This window comes from Danio rerio, chromosome 21, assembly GCF_052040795.2.
Source record: "Danio rerio strain M-AB ecotype USA chromosome 21, GRCz13ab, whole genome shotgun sequence".
Classification (NCBI taxonomy): domain Eukaryota; kingdom Metazoa; phylum Chordata; class Actinopteri; order Cypriniformes; family Danionidae; genus Danio; species Danio rerio.
The window spans coordinates 41,551,955-41,568,610 of record NC_141041.1 but is presented as its reverse complement, the minus strand read 5'-3'; the positions used below and the strand labels follow the sequence as shown (position 1 = coordinate 41,568,610).

General features: G+C 37.3%; 2 protein-coding genes across 3 annotated transcripts in view; one reads left to right on the top strand and one right to left on the bottom strand.

Annotated features, from left to right (window-relative positions):
* Nucleotides 1–16,656, top strand: part of wwc1 (WW and C2 domain containing 1) — a 462,139-nt gene that overhangs the window by 132,870 nt on the left and 312,613 nt on the right. The gene's annotated exons all lie outside the window — the stretch shown is intronic.
* The window catches only part of gemin5 (gem (nuclear organelle) associated protein 5), a 45,910-nt gene that overhangs the window by 3,561 nt on the left and 25,693 nt on the right, over nucleotides 1–16,656 (bottom strand). Inside the window, exons 19-27 of one of the 2 annotated variants that reach the window (XM_087301740.1) lie at nucleotides 13,998–14,093; nucleotides 13,775–13,912; nucleotides 11,674–11,821; nucleotides 11,474–11,593; nucleotides 8,502–8,712; nucleotides 8,098–8,352; nucleotides 6,634–6,796; nucleotides 3,424–3,796; nucleotides 3,258–3,336 (exon numbers count right to left, since the gene is read on the bottom strand). In XM_087301740.1, the coding sequence (XP_087157866.1) occupies nucleotides 3,258–3,336; nucleotides 3,424–3,796; nucleotides 6,634–6,796; nucleotides 8,098–8,352; nucleotides 8,502–8,712; nucleotides 11,474–11,593; nucleotides 11,674–11,821; nucleotides 13,775–13,912; nucleotides 13,998–14,093 (1,583 nt within the window). The remainder of the gene's footprint in view (nucleotides 1–3,257; nucleotides 3,337–3,423; nucleotides 3,797–6,633; nucleotides 6,797–8,097; nucleotides 8,353–8,501; nucleotides 8,713–11,473; nucleotides 11,594–11,673; nucleotides 11,822–13,774; nucleotides 13,913–13,997; nucleotides 14,094–16,656) is intronic. The other variant, XM_087301741.1, reaches the window with a different exon arrangement.

Sequence of the window (16,656 nt, the reverse complement as noted above, 5' to 3'; positions counted from 1 at the left end):
ATATATATATATATATATATATATATATATATATATATATATATATATTATTATTATTTTTTTTTTTAGCTTGACAGATTTTGATAACTAGTTCAACATTTTAGTATGTAATGACTCAAGTGATGAAACGAGGACTATTAGTTTTATATGGAATGACTATTCAGCATTTACAAGTTTAGTTCATTTTGACTGACATGACATAAGCAGATGATAATGTTATAAATAGCAGAGAGTTGTATGAAAGCAATTGATGCATGTCCAAAAGCATCTGCAATGTGTTGGAAGGAATGAGAAACTGCTACTAGGATGTGCACAAATGACTAATTGTAAAAAATGTTATGTAAATAGTGTTGTGAGAAATGCACCAAAGCCACTGAGAAAAACTATTAATAAAATTCATGATTTTACAACTACCTAATCTGGGGTGCGTTTCCGAAGACCATTGTTAGCCAACTAAGGTTGTGTCATTACAAATATAGTTCTTTGATTTGCCGTTTCCCAAATCCGTTGTTCCAACGAACATTCGCAAACTTCTGGCTTGCAAATACACCTCTGGAAATGTAGTTAGAAACATAGTTCCTGGCTGTGTTCTGTTCCCAGTTATCTCCCCTATGCCCTATTCATTTAGAACATTCTAACATTTAAACTTGGAATTCTGACAAAAAAAAAAAAAAAAAAAAAGTCATCTTTCTTAGGTGTAATTTGCTTTCAAAGTATTTTTGGTCACACTCTACAATTAGGGTTGTTAGTTAATGTTACTTAATGCATTTACTAACATGAACAAACATTGAACAATAGATTTACTACAGCACTTGTTCATGTTAACTTATGGTGCAATAACTAATGTAAACAAGCATGAGTTTGAATGTTAATAATGCATTAGTAAATGTTCAATTATGATTAATAAATGCTGTACATGTGTTGTTCATGGTTAGTTCATGTTAGTAAATGCATTAATTAATGAACCTTATTGTAAAGTGTTACTGTATTTTTACAGTTCAGTTTTAGCGATTTTCATGTCCACAATTGTGCTCCCTTCGAAAGCTATAGGTGACCTATTATTTAAAAGCTTAATTCAAGTTACGTCTCTAAAGCTTGTGAAAACAAAAAAACACAGCATATGTTAATGCTTTTAATTTATAGTAGGTTGTTTAATAATTATCTGACATTTCTGCAGTGCTTTACAAGTGTCAAATTGTAAAAGTACACTTTTTTAAAAAAATAAATAAACAACATCCTACTTAATAATCATCATCATCATCATCATCATCATTATTATTATTTTTAAAGTAGGATTTTTTTCAATTCCTAATAAATATTAAATATTAAATTTCATTTCTTAATAAATAGCCTCATTATTTATTTATTTCTATGATTTATATATGATTTTAGAATATGTGTTTGCTTTTGTAAGTGGCTTTATGTTTTAGAATAGAATATGTTCTCAATAGTATCTGTAAAGGAAACACAGGCCCTATATGTGCCCTTTACATACATTTCAATTAATATGGAAAGTGAGTGCATGTTTTCACCAAAACTTATATTGTATTTGTTTAAATTTGTGTGCGTGTAAAACAATATAATTTGCACAAAGAAATGATGGGGTTCTTCTCTAAAGAAGTTGTTACTTCACCCAGTTTAGAGCATCATTATGCGTGTTTTACGTTATAACTAACGTGGTTCAAGCGATGAATCTGCGACAGAAAAACTCCAGTTGTGGGAAACACTCGTCACTACTGTACTTCATTCTTTCCCCAAACGATGCATCGTACCATGATAGTTCAGCCGCAAGTTACATCGTTGTTTGGGAAACGCACCCCTGCCAGTGAAATATATACACTACAGATGATGAAGATCAGATGCTTCATTACCACTGTTTGTAGCTGTCATTTTAATGTCTATTTTTGTTATTAAGAGGAAAGAGGGCAGCACATATTTCAATTCATCTATGACCTATGGGTGAGTAAATGAACATACATTTTTCTTTTTTGTCTACACCAGGGGTGTCCAAACTACGGCCCGCAATCAGTTTTGTGGCGGCCCGCGAGGCTTTTTATAAATTTCAATAGAATCTGGCCCGCTCTACAAAAATGAACTCATTCAATAAATATTCACCAGGTGTCGCTTTCACATGCATTCAATTAAGCAGCAGTTCTTGTTATGATCTATCTATCCATCCATCCATCCATCCATCCATCCATCCATCCATCCATCCATCCATCCATCCATCTATTTATATACACACAGTTGAAGTCAGAATTATTAGCCCCTCTTTGATTTTTCTTCTTTTTTTAATATTTCCCAAATTATGTTTAACAGAGCAAGGACATTTTCACAGTATGTCTGATAAATTTTTTTCTTCTGAAGAAAGACTAATTTGTTTTATTTTGGCCAGAATAAAAGCTGTTTAAAATTTTATGAACCATTTTAAGGTAAAAATTAATAGCCCCTTAAGTGTTCAGAACAAACCATTGTAATAAAATAACTTGCCTAATTACCTTAATTTGACTAGTTAACCTAATTAACCTAGTTAAGTCTTTAAATGTCACTTTAAGCTGTATAGAAGTGTCTTGAAAAATATCAAGTCAAATATTATTTACTGTCATCATGGCAAAGATAAAATAAATCAGTTATTAGAGATGAGTTATTAAAACTATTATGTTTAGAAATGTGTGGAAATATATATATATATATATATATATATATATATATATATATATATATATATATATATATATGTATATGTGTGTTTTTTTCCTGAAAATATCTTCAAAATTATTTCAAAATTTCAAAAATTATTGGCCCGGAACAACGTTTTTTTTTTTTGCATCTGGCCCTCGGCCCAAAAAGTTTGGACACCCCTGGTCCAAAATGACAACCAAAAGCAGCATATGTGGAGTAGTAGAAGCATTTTGTATCACTAGTTTTGGTGCACTTATGATGGGAATTGATAGCGCAATAGAGGCAGAGCAACCATATTACATCATTGAAAACAATAGCAGGCCCATGGTCCAAAATAAACTGAAATAAATGTGGATTCTTTTTTACTAATGTAAATTTGTCATGTTTTTGTCTACATATTTGTCAAAGAGACATTTACATTATATTAAGACATACGTGTCTTTAGGGTTTCCTTTAAGATGTTTAATGTGTGATATGACTAAACGGTGGTCGTGAACGGCTATTGATATTTCTTTAAACATGTAGCGGGGCTTGGATCTGGAAACACAACTTGATACGCAAACAGAGCAGCTTACCCTGATGTGTTCCGGGACGGCGGCGAGAGCTTTATGGTGTTCAGCAACTTGTGCGGTGAGCGCAGATAGAGACTCGCTGCTGGAGAAAGACACACAGCAGCTGTTAGACATGTCTTTGAAGCACTTGAATCAAAAGCACAGGAATAAAGCAGAGCATCAGAAATACCCCGTTCCTCCAGCAGATCCCTCCAGAGCCGTCTCTGGGTCTTTACACCTGCTGTGCTGCTGAATCAGGCTGCTGACTCTTTTCTGAATCTCCGCTATGGCTCTCTGGTTGGCCTGCAGATCAGCGTGAGCTTCTGACAGAAGAATCTTCCAGAAGCCATCAGATTGAGCTTCTCCGTTACACTTCTCTTCATCTCCGTCAGTCAGAGTTAAACGATGACCGTTGCTGATGCTGTTATTGGTCGACGTTGACGTCCACCATTTCTCATACATGAGTGGATAACAGATGAAAGCCTCGATGCTTTGAGAAATCGCCAAGCTTCTCTCGTCAGACGGGTCTAGTTTCTGTTTGTAAAGCGCCACCGACTCCAAACCTGGTAGAAAACAATGATTTTAATCGATTAATGGTAAAACGTTTGACAAACTTGACATGATATACGACTCTTCTCTACCAAAATTATAATAAGCTGTTTCCACCCAAAGATGTGGATTAGACTGATTTATGAACCGCGCGAATCCGTTGGAGCGACTGATTACAAGCGTCAAGTCCTGTGTAGGAGCTCCGGATGGAAAGTTTTGTTTTGTGTTTAACTTACAGTTAAAGTCCGCCGGTTCCTGCCTCAAAATGAGCGAGTTTAAACCACTTGTACATTAGGAAGCGTTCAGAAAAAACACCAGTGAAGAAACTCGACACAGAGGAACATTAACACCCCACTGCCTGCTAGCATTTTGGAAGTGTTAATGCAGAGCAACAGAAACAGAGTGCAGAAATATGAATGCACAGCTACGCGTGTTGCATGTGCCGTGGGTCACGTCGATCACTTAACACAGAAGTTTAAACCAAGCTTTAGACTGATGTGCAAAACTGGAATATTGTAGAACAAATTTGCAAATAAAGTGCCATTTACATCCAGTGAGAACAAAATCCTTAGTTCCTGATAAACTGACGGCAACATGGAGGAAAATTGTAATTTACTGCAGTAGGGGAAGCAACACCACAAAAATAATGGATTCCATACAATTCCTTCATGTTGTACCAACACAATTAGGTAGATTAACACCCTGCACCCCCTACACCCCAACCCACCCCCCACAAAAAAAACTCAAGAATTTAGTTTTTTTTTTAATAATGTTCTTGACAATTGAGTACAATTGTTGAAATAAAAACCAAAATCTAATTTTATTTAAAATTTATTTCAATTACTGTCAAGGACCATTATTTTTCAGGCCTTGAATCCATATGTTTAAAGTTCAAGTACTTTCAAGAAGCGTGGGAGCACTGGTTATTCTTTAGGTAAACAAATAATCTGTGAAAGTTAATTCAATGGAAAAAAAACAAACATTTTGGCCCAATTCTATTTTTGTACCCCTTGGTCCTTGAAACAGAGTGTGAATGCGAAGGGCTTCAAAATTAACCCTAAGAAATAGGACACCACTACAACACCCGTACACGTCATCAGGTCATCGCAATCTTTTGCTTCATATGAGATCGACGATCGTGATTGCTGTAGTGATACCAGTTGTTATTTTTTGGTATTTATCTTCAGGAAATCACTGAAGGCATATATTTTTTGTTATCATATTGATATAATGTGGCAATAAGATCATAACTGTACTGTACATTTACACAGTGGCCATTTTTATTAATGTAAACACACAAAAAACAGCATTAACATTATAGCAGACAATGTAAAAAGCTCATTCCCAGCCAGACTTTTCTGACAGGGTATTCCAGTGTCATCGAGTGTCAAAATGTTGTGGGACTGCTGTACAGAAGTTATGATTAGGGATGAAAGATGAAAGAAAAACACCAACGCGGTTATGAATATATTAAAACGTGTTTGTTTGTTGTAAAAATTCGTAAAAATGATAAGAAAAATACTAATTTGTGGATCTTACTTCCAGGCGCAGCGTTCCTGCCTTTGTGGCTGGTGTATTCTGGGAAATTTTCTTACCACTTAGTTTCGAGTCTGGTCCTGAAAAATCATTGTTTAAAGGGTTATCTAGCCCTTCCCCTTAGCCTTCAAGCTAAAAAGAATTGGGACACCACTACCCCTTCACGTTAACGCGCAAAACAAGGGGTAAGGGCTAAGGGGTAAAATAGGGATTGGGCCTTGTTCTGGTAATCTTTAGTCAAAGTCTGACTATTTGCTTCAGCATTTGGAGCTGTGGTTTTTTCTCTGATGATGACAGTTTGACTGCTTCAGCTGCAATCTTCTTAGTCACACCCCTCTTACCGTTAGTTTGCTATGAGGAAACGATGATCAAAAAGAAAGTCCCACCCCTTACTCAATATTCTATTTCAGTTGAACTACATCAACATTCTGAAATAAAGGTCTCTCCAACTTTCATTTCACGTGGACTTTAAGTATATAATGCCACCCTAAAGATGACATGAATCCATTTTTTTTAAATATCATGACCGTGTTTACATTTCGCAACATAAATATATATCAGATTTCTTTTTCCTTCTTCCCTAAATTTGATTATTTACAATACCTGTATACCATATTGTACTTGTACACCATGGGTGCATCCGAAATCGTATACTACCATACCATATAGTATGCGAGCCGAGTAGTATGTCCAAATTCATATTATTTGAAAAACAGTAGGTGAGAAGTTCCTGGTTGACCTACTACTTCTGGCGAGATTCTAAAGTGCACATCCAATAGACCAAGGGTCACCAATCTCGTTCCTGAAGGTCTGGTGCCCTGCAGGGTTTAGCTCCAACTTGCCTCAACACACCTGAGTGGGTGTTTCATATATACCTTGTAAGACCTTGATTAGCTTGTTCAGGTGTGTTTGATTAGGGTTGGAGCTAAAATCTGTAGGACACCTGACCACCAGGAACAAGTTTGCAATAGGCAAACGCGCTTTCCTATGATGCCACATGAGAGGAGTAAAGCGACGTAACTGACGTGGGTTGGTCACGTGATAATGACTAATGGTGGGTGTGGTTACATCCGAGCTGCATTCGTACTACTCACATTCATACTGTATAGAACGTTCTTTCCTAATGGTTGTGTAGTAATTTCAAATTCAAATCTAGTACCTACCGAATGGTAGGCGATTTTCGGACGCAGTCCATCTTTCTTTTTATCTCTCTCTCTTTTTTATTATTATTTTTTTTATTTTGATTATCTACAATAGGCAGTCGTGATGTGAAGTGATTGTGTGTTGTTGTTTTGTGTACATGAGCATCTCTGACCGTGTGGAAACAGCAGCAGGCTCAGCTCTGCCATCAGTGTGAAGCTTCCCGCTGCTGAAGCTCGACTCAGAGCTCGCAGCAACTCCTCAACAACAGACGGCCAATCACATAACAGCTCACTCAGGGCACACAGAGTCACGTCCAATGAGATGTGAGATAACAGCTGAGGAGCATAAAAGAGGAGCCAAAGAGTAATGATTTACATGATGGCATTAAAGATACATTTCATTCAAGTCTAAAGACAGACAATATAATATGATTTACTTAATTTAATAATTTATATAAGGATCAATAATAATTAACTATGATATGCTATACAGTAAAGTACAGTTGAAGTCAGAGTTATTAGCCCCTCTGTAACCCCAAAACCTCCTTCACCAAACTTGACTGATTTCTGTGAGAATCTTGGGTCCATGCGGGTTTCTGCAGTATTTGTGATGATTGGGATGAAGTTCAACAGATGATTCATGGGAAAAATCTACCTTCTGCCATTTTTCCAAATCATCAACTAGAAGTTATTCAAGTTTTTATTTGTCGCTCTTACAATTGGGATCGATGATAAGACTTATGTCAGGTAGTGTATAGTAAAAACGGCGGTCCCACTTTATATTAAGTGTCCTTGACTACTATTTACCTACTGTGTGTTAAATGTATTTGAGAACACTTGTGGTGCTTTTGAGTTGGGATAGAGGTTGGGTTATGGACAGGTTTGGTGGCATGGGTAGGTTTAAGGGTGTGTTAGGGTGTAAGGGATGGTCAACAGTGTATTTACAAATGTAATTACAAAAGTTAATTACAGATGTATTTACAAACAGGTATTTAATCAAGCATAAGTACACAATAAATACATTGTAACAAACTATTAAATCCTGTGTAAGTACATACTAGTTATGGCCACTTAATATAAAGTGGGACCAAAATGGCTAAAGTCAGTACTATTATTACAATCTGACGCATGTGTGTAGATGAAGACAGATAAAGTTCCATAAAGTAACAAAGTAAGATAAAGTAACAATGTCAAAGCGAAATTATTCCAGCGCTAAATGGACTGTACCAGATACTATTAGGGCGAAATGATAAACAAATACAGACAGAAAAAGTTCAAGTGAGTCAGTTTGCAGTAAGCACTTCCATTGCTCTAACTGTCGACCACTGGACATCAGTAAATGACCAAAATGACCTCGTTATAACAGCGCAGATAATCGATGACAACTGATATCTCCACTTTCACTTTAGCAATTAAAAAATAATCAATAAGATCATAAAACTAGAGTTTCCTTAAACTAGATTGTCATTCGTTTCTTTATTTCTATTACACTGCATATTTACAGTATTAAATTCTTAATCTAAATTAATCAGAGACTAAGATTGTGATTAATGGGTTACATATTGGTTAATAGATTTACAGAGCTAATTATCTTATATCATAATAGGACGGTTGGAATCTTCTATTTGCACACGTACTTGTTTGACGGGTCCAGTAGTGGTGTGCGGAGGATTTTCGATGGCTTTCAGCTGTTGATGGAGAGTCTTTAGTTTGTGATGGTCTGCAGGATCCACTCCAAACTCTCTCTGCCACACTCTGAGCACCGCCGAGAAGAAGACCTCCTCACGCGACGAAGACCACCAGTGGGAAGATGACGAACTCCAGCTGACCACATCTGTGTCCGCCAGTCTCTGAGTGAGAATCTCATTCACACTGAACACCAGCCGGTGACCCTGTCCAGAAATATAACTATTACAATAAAACCTAATCACATTTATAGCACAGTGGAGTTCAATGCGCCAGTTTGGGCATCTCTGCCTTAGAATCAACTTCATTATATAAATTTTCAAACACCGAACTGCTGATGAATATGGAAACCAACCAAAAGTGAGTCTTGTGTCCTCAAGACATCCTGTGCTGCGGTCCAGTCCTGGGTGGCGATCAGGTCTTTGGCGCACCTCAGAGAGAGGGAGAGTGCCAGCTCTGATTCTCCTGTTATATGTGCCAGGTGAGCCGCCGTCTTCAGTGATGTCACATCCCCTTTCTTCCCAATCACTTTAGCTGCATCAAAGCTGGAGTCTGTGGCCAGGTAACTGAACGGAAAACAGCCACACACCGCTTAAATCACTTTACTCAGTTGGAGGTATTGCTATGAAATTAAGAATCTGTGATGTGTTAATTTAGCGTGTTTAACATGTCTCAGTCGCACCTTTTTTTGGCGTGGCAACCTTCAAAATCAAACTTGAGAAAATTGGGAAGAATTTTTTGTACTTTTGTCAATTAACAACTGTACTGTTCAAATTGACTACCCTTTCGTTATGATAAAGCAGGGGTCACCAACCTTTTTGAAACCGAGAGCTTTTTGGATACCGATTAATGTGAAGGGCTACCAGTTCACTAAACAAAATAACAAATTTGCTCAATTTACTTGTAATGATGGGCCCTATCATACACCTGGCGTAATGTGGCGCAAGGCGTGGCGCAATAGTCTTTTGCTAGTTTCAGCTTGGCGCAAGAGTCGTTTTGAGGCATTGCGCTACGCTGTTTAAATATCAAATCCATTAGCGCTCATATGTGCGCCCATAGGCGCCCATGGTCTAAAAAGGAAGGTGTTCTGAGGCGCACTGCTGGCGCGTTGCTATTTTGAAAAACTAAAATAGATTTTTCATTAGACCAAAACAAACCCGGTCTAAACTCCAGCGCAGAGTTGCACCTCGTTTACACACTGCTTAATACGCACAAGAGAGCAATAGGCAAATATCTTTACATATGAAAAAAAATTTATATTTAGGATATAATAAGAATAGATATAGGATATAAATATAAAGGATTAAAATATTACTAAACATATTATTTTCTAGCCTACATAAATATGAAAAATCACTGCTTTTATGTCTTCTTCATCTCGGGAGGCTTTTTCAGTTCATACATAACAATTTGCTTTTGTATAATGTTATTATTATTAGCAGTATTATTTATTATATCCATATTTATATTTGTTTTATTAAAAACAAGCTTAGATTAGCCCACCTGCAGGTTTTAGACCATATGGGGCACAGCATGTGTTTTAGGATATAACTCAGGTTTTTGAGCACACTTCGTTATTATTGTTCATTTATTCGTTTGCTGGAAATTAGAACTGAATTTAGAAATAGTTTTGAAACTAATATGAATATTTGCGCTTAACAAACGCAATTAATTATTTATAGACTAATTGATGTCTGTGTGCAAAGGTTTCCCTATCCAAGAGCTAAAGTGAAAGTAGATCCATTATCTCTCATTCTCACGCAGTAGATGCTCTGTTTAACAGTTATCTGTTAAAAAAACTGTTAACTGTTAGCTAATGAAATGCTCAGTTTTTCCACGTAGACTTACTTTACGTCCTGTAAATAGCGAATGCGCTTATGGCGCAATGCAACTGCCTCTTAAAGGGAATGGGAGATGAGACTCTGATTGGTTTATTCTCAAAACACACCTATAACTCATTAAGAAAATAAACTCAACCCTTTTAGACCATGCACCACGGCGCAAAGCATATTTACCCATCAATAAATTAGCAAAAAAAAAAAAAAAGCGTTTGCGCCGTGCGTTTTGCGCTCTGTGCATGGACCGTCAAAATAGAGCCCGATATGTTATTGTTAATAATCCCTGTTAATAAAAGTCCCTGGTGTCTGGTTGAGATCCAGACCTTTTATTACGTTTGACTAGCTAAAGCGATCTACTCCTGGGAGGGTTTAAAATCAGGGGCCGTGCAATTTACTTCCAGAAGAAAGTTGAAATTAGGAGACACGTAATCACAGCTTGTAAAGCTTAACTTTTCGATACTAGGTGAAAAATCTAATCTGTTGGAGCTGTCCAATATGATCACCAGAATGGAGAAGTCCCAGAGTAAAGTGGGAAGATATGATACACCGGTGTTTTGGAATATGAAAAAAACAGTCTTTACTCTGTTTTCATCTGTTTTTATATTACTTGTTTCTATTTTATTTATACTTTTCTCTTTTTAAGCACTTTAAATTGCCACTGTCTATTAATATATATATAAATATAATCATGCCTCGTCTTGCTTCAGCATGAGGTCACTGACAGATGCTCAGACGATCTCCTTCGGGTTATGTTCAAGGTTTCATTTGTTTTAACGGGGGGCAAACACTTTTTCCCACAGAGCTTTGTAGTTTTGGATTTAGTTGTTTTAACTTAAAAATAAATGTGGGGATAAAACATGATCACACGAGGGTAAAATAAAAAAGCAGTTTTGTTCAAAATCTAACAAAACGTGTTCAGGGTAGCTCTCTGTGCTCTTTGGGTAAGGAATTTATCAAAATAAACAGCAAAAATCAGTCCAAGGCACTCGAAAAATGTGAAAAAAAACATTAAAAAGCTTATTAAAAAGCTGTTTCTTCACATGGCTAATCCTTAATTTTGCGTGTTTCGGCAAACAACTGCCTTCAACAGAGTTACAACAAAGTTTTTCCACATTTTTCGAGTGCCTTGGACTGATTTTTGATGTTTAAAGCTGTTTTGTTGTTTGAAAGCAGAGGTATGGTTCTCTATTCGATATATAATACAGTCAAATATTCATAGCCAAAAATATTCTGAGGGACAACAAATTTAGGTGAAAATCATCAAAAATTATGGCAGTGGATGATAACTGCTTTTTAAAAAACACTGGCGGGGAAAGAGTTTATAAGAAGCTAATAATTAGTTTTTTTGTTTTGTTTTAGTTTTGAGTTAAAAGTCTTAGTAAATGGTTTGTTAATAGTGTGAATTGTACAGTAAAATAAAGTGTTACCAAATTTAGTTAGCATACATTTAAACAGACCACCAGAGTGTTTTGTAAACTGCTTTGATTACCATTTAGCAGCAGTAGCGTAGTGTCCGTCCTTCTCCAGCACCGCAGCCCAGCTCATGTACAGATCTTTCAGCACTGGATCCTCAGGCTGGAGTCTGGCTCTGGCTAAAGCAATGGCTTCCCTGGAGATTTAAAACAAGCACAAACATTAACCTTCAGCCGGAGCAAACAGCATTAACATGCCAGAGAGTGTTTTTCAGACCGGTAAAACTGGTGGCTCTTCAGGAGACTGATGGCCTCGTAGAGTTTGTGGATGGACAGGAGATGTGAAGCTGCTTTGAGGAACTGCTCATGATGACAGAGCTGCTTGACGTACGCCTCCACGGTCCTCAACCACACCTGGTAACCAGCTGAGTATGGAAAATACAGCAAAAACAATGAAGAAGGTGTAAAGAAAAACAAGTCGAGACCCCATGATAATGGAAAACTAAACGTGCACATGATTCTGCGTGTAAATCACAAATAAAAGGAAATATAAAAAATTCATTCGTTTTGGGAGAGGATATATTACTTGACATTTTATATGGAAAATCTTTAAACTTTTATGATAAAACCAACATTGTATATACATACATATACATATACACACACACATATATATATATATATATATATATATATATATATATATATATATATATATATATATATATATATATATATATATATATATATTTACCTAATTAGAGTAAAATCTAAGTATCATCTTTTGATACTATGTACTTTTAGATAAAAATATATGTCCATATATGTGGACTCATGGTCAGAATTTATATAAAACACTTTTACCTGAATGTTTTTTTTGATGCATATATGACATAGACAACTTGCTTTAACTATTAGAGTAAAAACTAATTCCCCCATTGGGCCTACGCTAGAGAGTGAGAAAATGTGAAGTAAGAAACGCAAATATAGCGCCAGTTACATTGGTTTCTGGTTTACATGGATTGGAGATGCAGAAAATCCAAATCTGCAATATGTCGCCTGTGGTGAGGTTTTAGCTAATAGCAGTCGTAAGCCCTCATATATGGTCGCCACTTACAAACAAGACACAGCCACTTATAAGACATGCCTGTAAGGAAAATTGGATGAACAAAGCAGTAGATTCATCCAAAAAGTTGGTTTCCTGGGTACACTGCAGCATCCACCAAGAGGCTTCAGCGATGAAAAACATGCCAGATGAACTCGTCTGTACTTAATGACACTGTGGAAATTGTCAACTTCATAAAAGCTCATCCAATAACTTCATGTATTTTATTATTTTCATTTTAATCACGTACACAAAAAATACGTGTATTTAGTTATTGTCGTTAAAAATGTTAAGTTTAATCTGAAAAAGCAGTGCTTGACAGGTGTCAAATATTAGAAAAGGGTGCACACAGCAAAAAGTTTGGGAACCACTGTTGTACAAGATGTTAGATTTTTATATTTACCATTATCAGAAACAGTAGCAAAGATAATTTTTTGTATTTTAGCTGGTTCTTTCTTGATTTTTATTAAAATTACAGTCTCTAAGTTCTGTTTGTTAAAACCCGTGGTTTTGCAGTAATATTTTTGTATAAATGATAACCAAATGACACTTGTCTTTTCCCTTTTTTGCTGACCCAAAAAATGGTCTGATCCATGACTCAAAAACCATAGTATGATCCGAACTGTGAGATTTGTGCTCCATTACACCACTGGAGAAAGTGGGTGGACATTATAACTCCATGAGCCTGGACTCGAATTTGAGATGCCTGAAGCAATAGCAACATTTTCATTGTCGGGCCAGTGCGAGCCAGGACTTTTATCAGGCCGGGCTGGGCCAATTGCCCGGGAGGTTGAGCAGTGAGGCCGAAATTATGTAGCCGGCTAGTAACTCGCAGCGTCACGCAAACCCCACCCCCATAACATCCCCTGAATCAAACGTCATACAACCCGGCCACTTGGTTGTGAATTTTGAATTTTGAACATTAATTTTTTCCTATAGGCTTTATGACACTTAATAGGTGATTCCTTTTTATTTAAAGATGTTGCTTATTATATCTTAAGTAAAGGAAAGTGTTCAGTATTTCAGCACATAAGAGCAAGTAATAAAATATAGCCTATATTTAGTTTTTAAATTTTACCACGTGATATAAAAACAAACATTTGTTTGAGGACACAGAACACATTTTGAATTTGCAGTTTTACAGTTTTGATAGTGGAAACGCGGCTAATGATGCACTACATGTTGGCACACTTACCACTGGGATATTGGAACCTACTTTACAATGTTTTTTGGATAGATTTTTCGAGATTTGTAGTGGGGGTAAATGTCTTACCCATTGGAGCTAAACTGAGCAGATGATCGGTCAGTTCTCCTTTCTCCATGGCCAGATTTAAGGCACCAATCAGGTCTCCTCTCCACAGTCTCAGATACAGCACTGAGTCATAATGAGCAGCTTCCACGTGACTCTCCTCTGCCCAAAAGCACACAATCAAAATTTAGAGACTCCATGAATACATCAAGGCAGATCTTCATCACATCAGCTCATCTTCACTCACCCTCCTCCTGCATCATCCTGTAGAGAGCGTCTCGGTCTGTGAAGAGGCCGAGCTGGATGTGATCTCCAGCTCCTGGAACACACGTCCTGCTTCGCCCTGAGGAGCACAGAGAATTTATTATCATTTTTTTTTCTGTTTAGTCAATAAAAAACATCATTTAAAACATCAAATTCCTCATTTAGATGTTCCAGACAAGACAAGATTACAAATAAGATATATTTAAAGAGAGAGTTCACACAGGGATTTCAACTCTGTCATTATTTACGGAACTTGTTTTAAGTCTATTTGACTTCCTTTCTTCTGGGTGTTTGACAGAGTGCGTGCGAAGTGTCTGATGAGCGAGGAGGGATCAGGGGGTGACAAGGGTGCGCGACTTATTTGAGGACCGGGAGGGAGACGCGCAATTTCCGGGAGATTATCACTCGTTTGCAGGCATTATCAGTCCCGCAAATGCATAGAGACTCCCGAAACTTCAGAGAGACTTGGGATGTCTGAATATCACGTTTTAACAACTATAATAAGACGCGGTCCAGCAGTACATCCTTGATAAACTGTCTGACGTGCACTGCTCTCTGTCTCTGGAGCTCAGAGGAGCGCATGACAGCTGTGTGTGTGTGTGGTCACATGATGTGTGTTTTCAGCGGATCGAGGTCTGTTAGGAAATGCTAGGTAAAACACTGTGGATGTGGATCATTTTCATTCTAAATTACCATTTTAACACTAAGATTAGGATTAGGATTAAGATTAGAGCCCACTCACACTATGCTATCCGTACCGGATCAATTGAGAACTGTAAGTGCGCTGAATCGGGCTCAGGCACGGTTCACTTGGCCAGCCCTGGCCCGGTTGGAAGAGGTGTGAGCGCGGTTCATTTGGGCTTTGGCGTGGTACGCTTGTGTGTGAGAGCAAAACGCGCCAAAGCCCGAAACTGAAAGCGAGACGTGACTTTTAAGGGACTGTTTCATATGAATTTATTAATCATTCTTACTGTTCAGTGAACGCAAACTGCCGTAGTTTATTAAAGATGCAAACCCCTCACTGCATGACAGCTGCACCTTCAGCAAACCTCCTAATTCCTGCAGCACGAGGGCTTTATGATTGTTTATGAGCATCAAAAGTGGCTGATATGTTCAGAGATTTCAGCGAAATATCTGACTGCGTGTCACCACATCCCTAAGAACTGAAGGGATATAACTAGAGAAATCTCCACTGTGCTGAGTGAGAGCACTTACTGAACAGCGCAGCATCGATGACGTAAGCATGCCCAGGCCTGAATGTAATGTGAGTGCGGGCAGTCGGGGGAGACGGGAGGGGGGAAAAGCATGCTTTGGCTCGGTTTGAGGCAACTGTACATAGTGTGAGTACGCCCTTAGTGTAAACAGGGCCTGAGTGTGTATTTTTCTTCAGCGGGTTTGCGACAGGGGTAGGCAAAGGATTGGCGATGCTGACTCAGCATAGTGTTGTCTATTGGCCATCGGCGATGGACGATGGCATTGTCTATCAGCCCAACCCTAATGAGAGTACTACAGACTGTTTTAGATGTGAATTGAATTTATCTGGTTGTACGTTGATGTAAAGTTGAAATCAGAATTATTTACCCCCTTTAATTTTTTTCTTCTTTTTTAAATAATTCCCAAATGATGTTTAACAGAGCAAGGAAATTTTCACAGTATGTCTAAAAGTATATTTTCTTCTGGAGAAAGTCTTATTTGTTTTATTTCGGCTAGAATAAAAGCAGTGTTTAATTTTTAAAATCCATTTTTAGTCAAAATTATTAGCCCCTTTAAGCTATACTTTTTTTCGACAGTCTACAGAACAACCTATTGCAATACAATAACAAGCCTAATTACCCTAACCTGACGGGTTAACCTAATTAACATAGTCAAGCATTTAAATGTCACTTTAAGCTGTATAGAAGTGTTTTGAAAAAATTCTAGTAAAATATTGTTTAATGTCATCATGGCAAAGATAAAGTTAATCAGTTAATAGAAATGAGTTAGTAAAACTATTATCTTTAGAAATGTGTTGAAAAAAAATCTTCTCTCCGTTAAACCCAAATTGTGGAAAAAATAAACAGGGGGGCTAATAATTCTGACTTCAACTGTATGTATATTGTACAAGTATCTGTGGATTGAATGATCATAATTTTTTTGTTGATGCACATGTATATGTTTTACATGGGTTATTTCAAAATAATAATCCAACATGTATTTTATACAAAATTGACACTGTAATGCGTCCTTATCTATTTATCTATTCATTTATTTACTTAATATTTATTTATTTATTTATTCATTGATTCATTTTCTTTTTGTCTTAGTCCCTTTATTAGTCAGGGGTCGGCACAGTGGAATGAACCGCCAACTTATCCAGCAAATGTTTTACGCTGTGGATGCCCTTCCAGCTGCAACCCATCTCTGGGGAAACATCCATACACACTCATTCACACACATACACTACAGACAATTTAGCCTACCCAATTCACCTATGGCGCAAGTCTTTGGACTTGTGGGGGAAACCGGAGCACCCGGAGGAAACCCAGGCGAACACGGGAGAACATGCAAACTCCACACAGAAACGCCAACTGACCCAGCCGAGGCTTGAACCAGTGACTTTCTTGCTGTGAGGCGATCGTGCTACCCACTGCACCACCGTGATG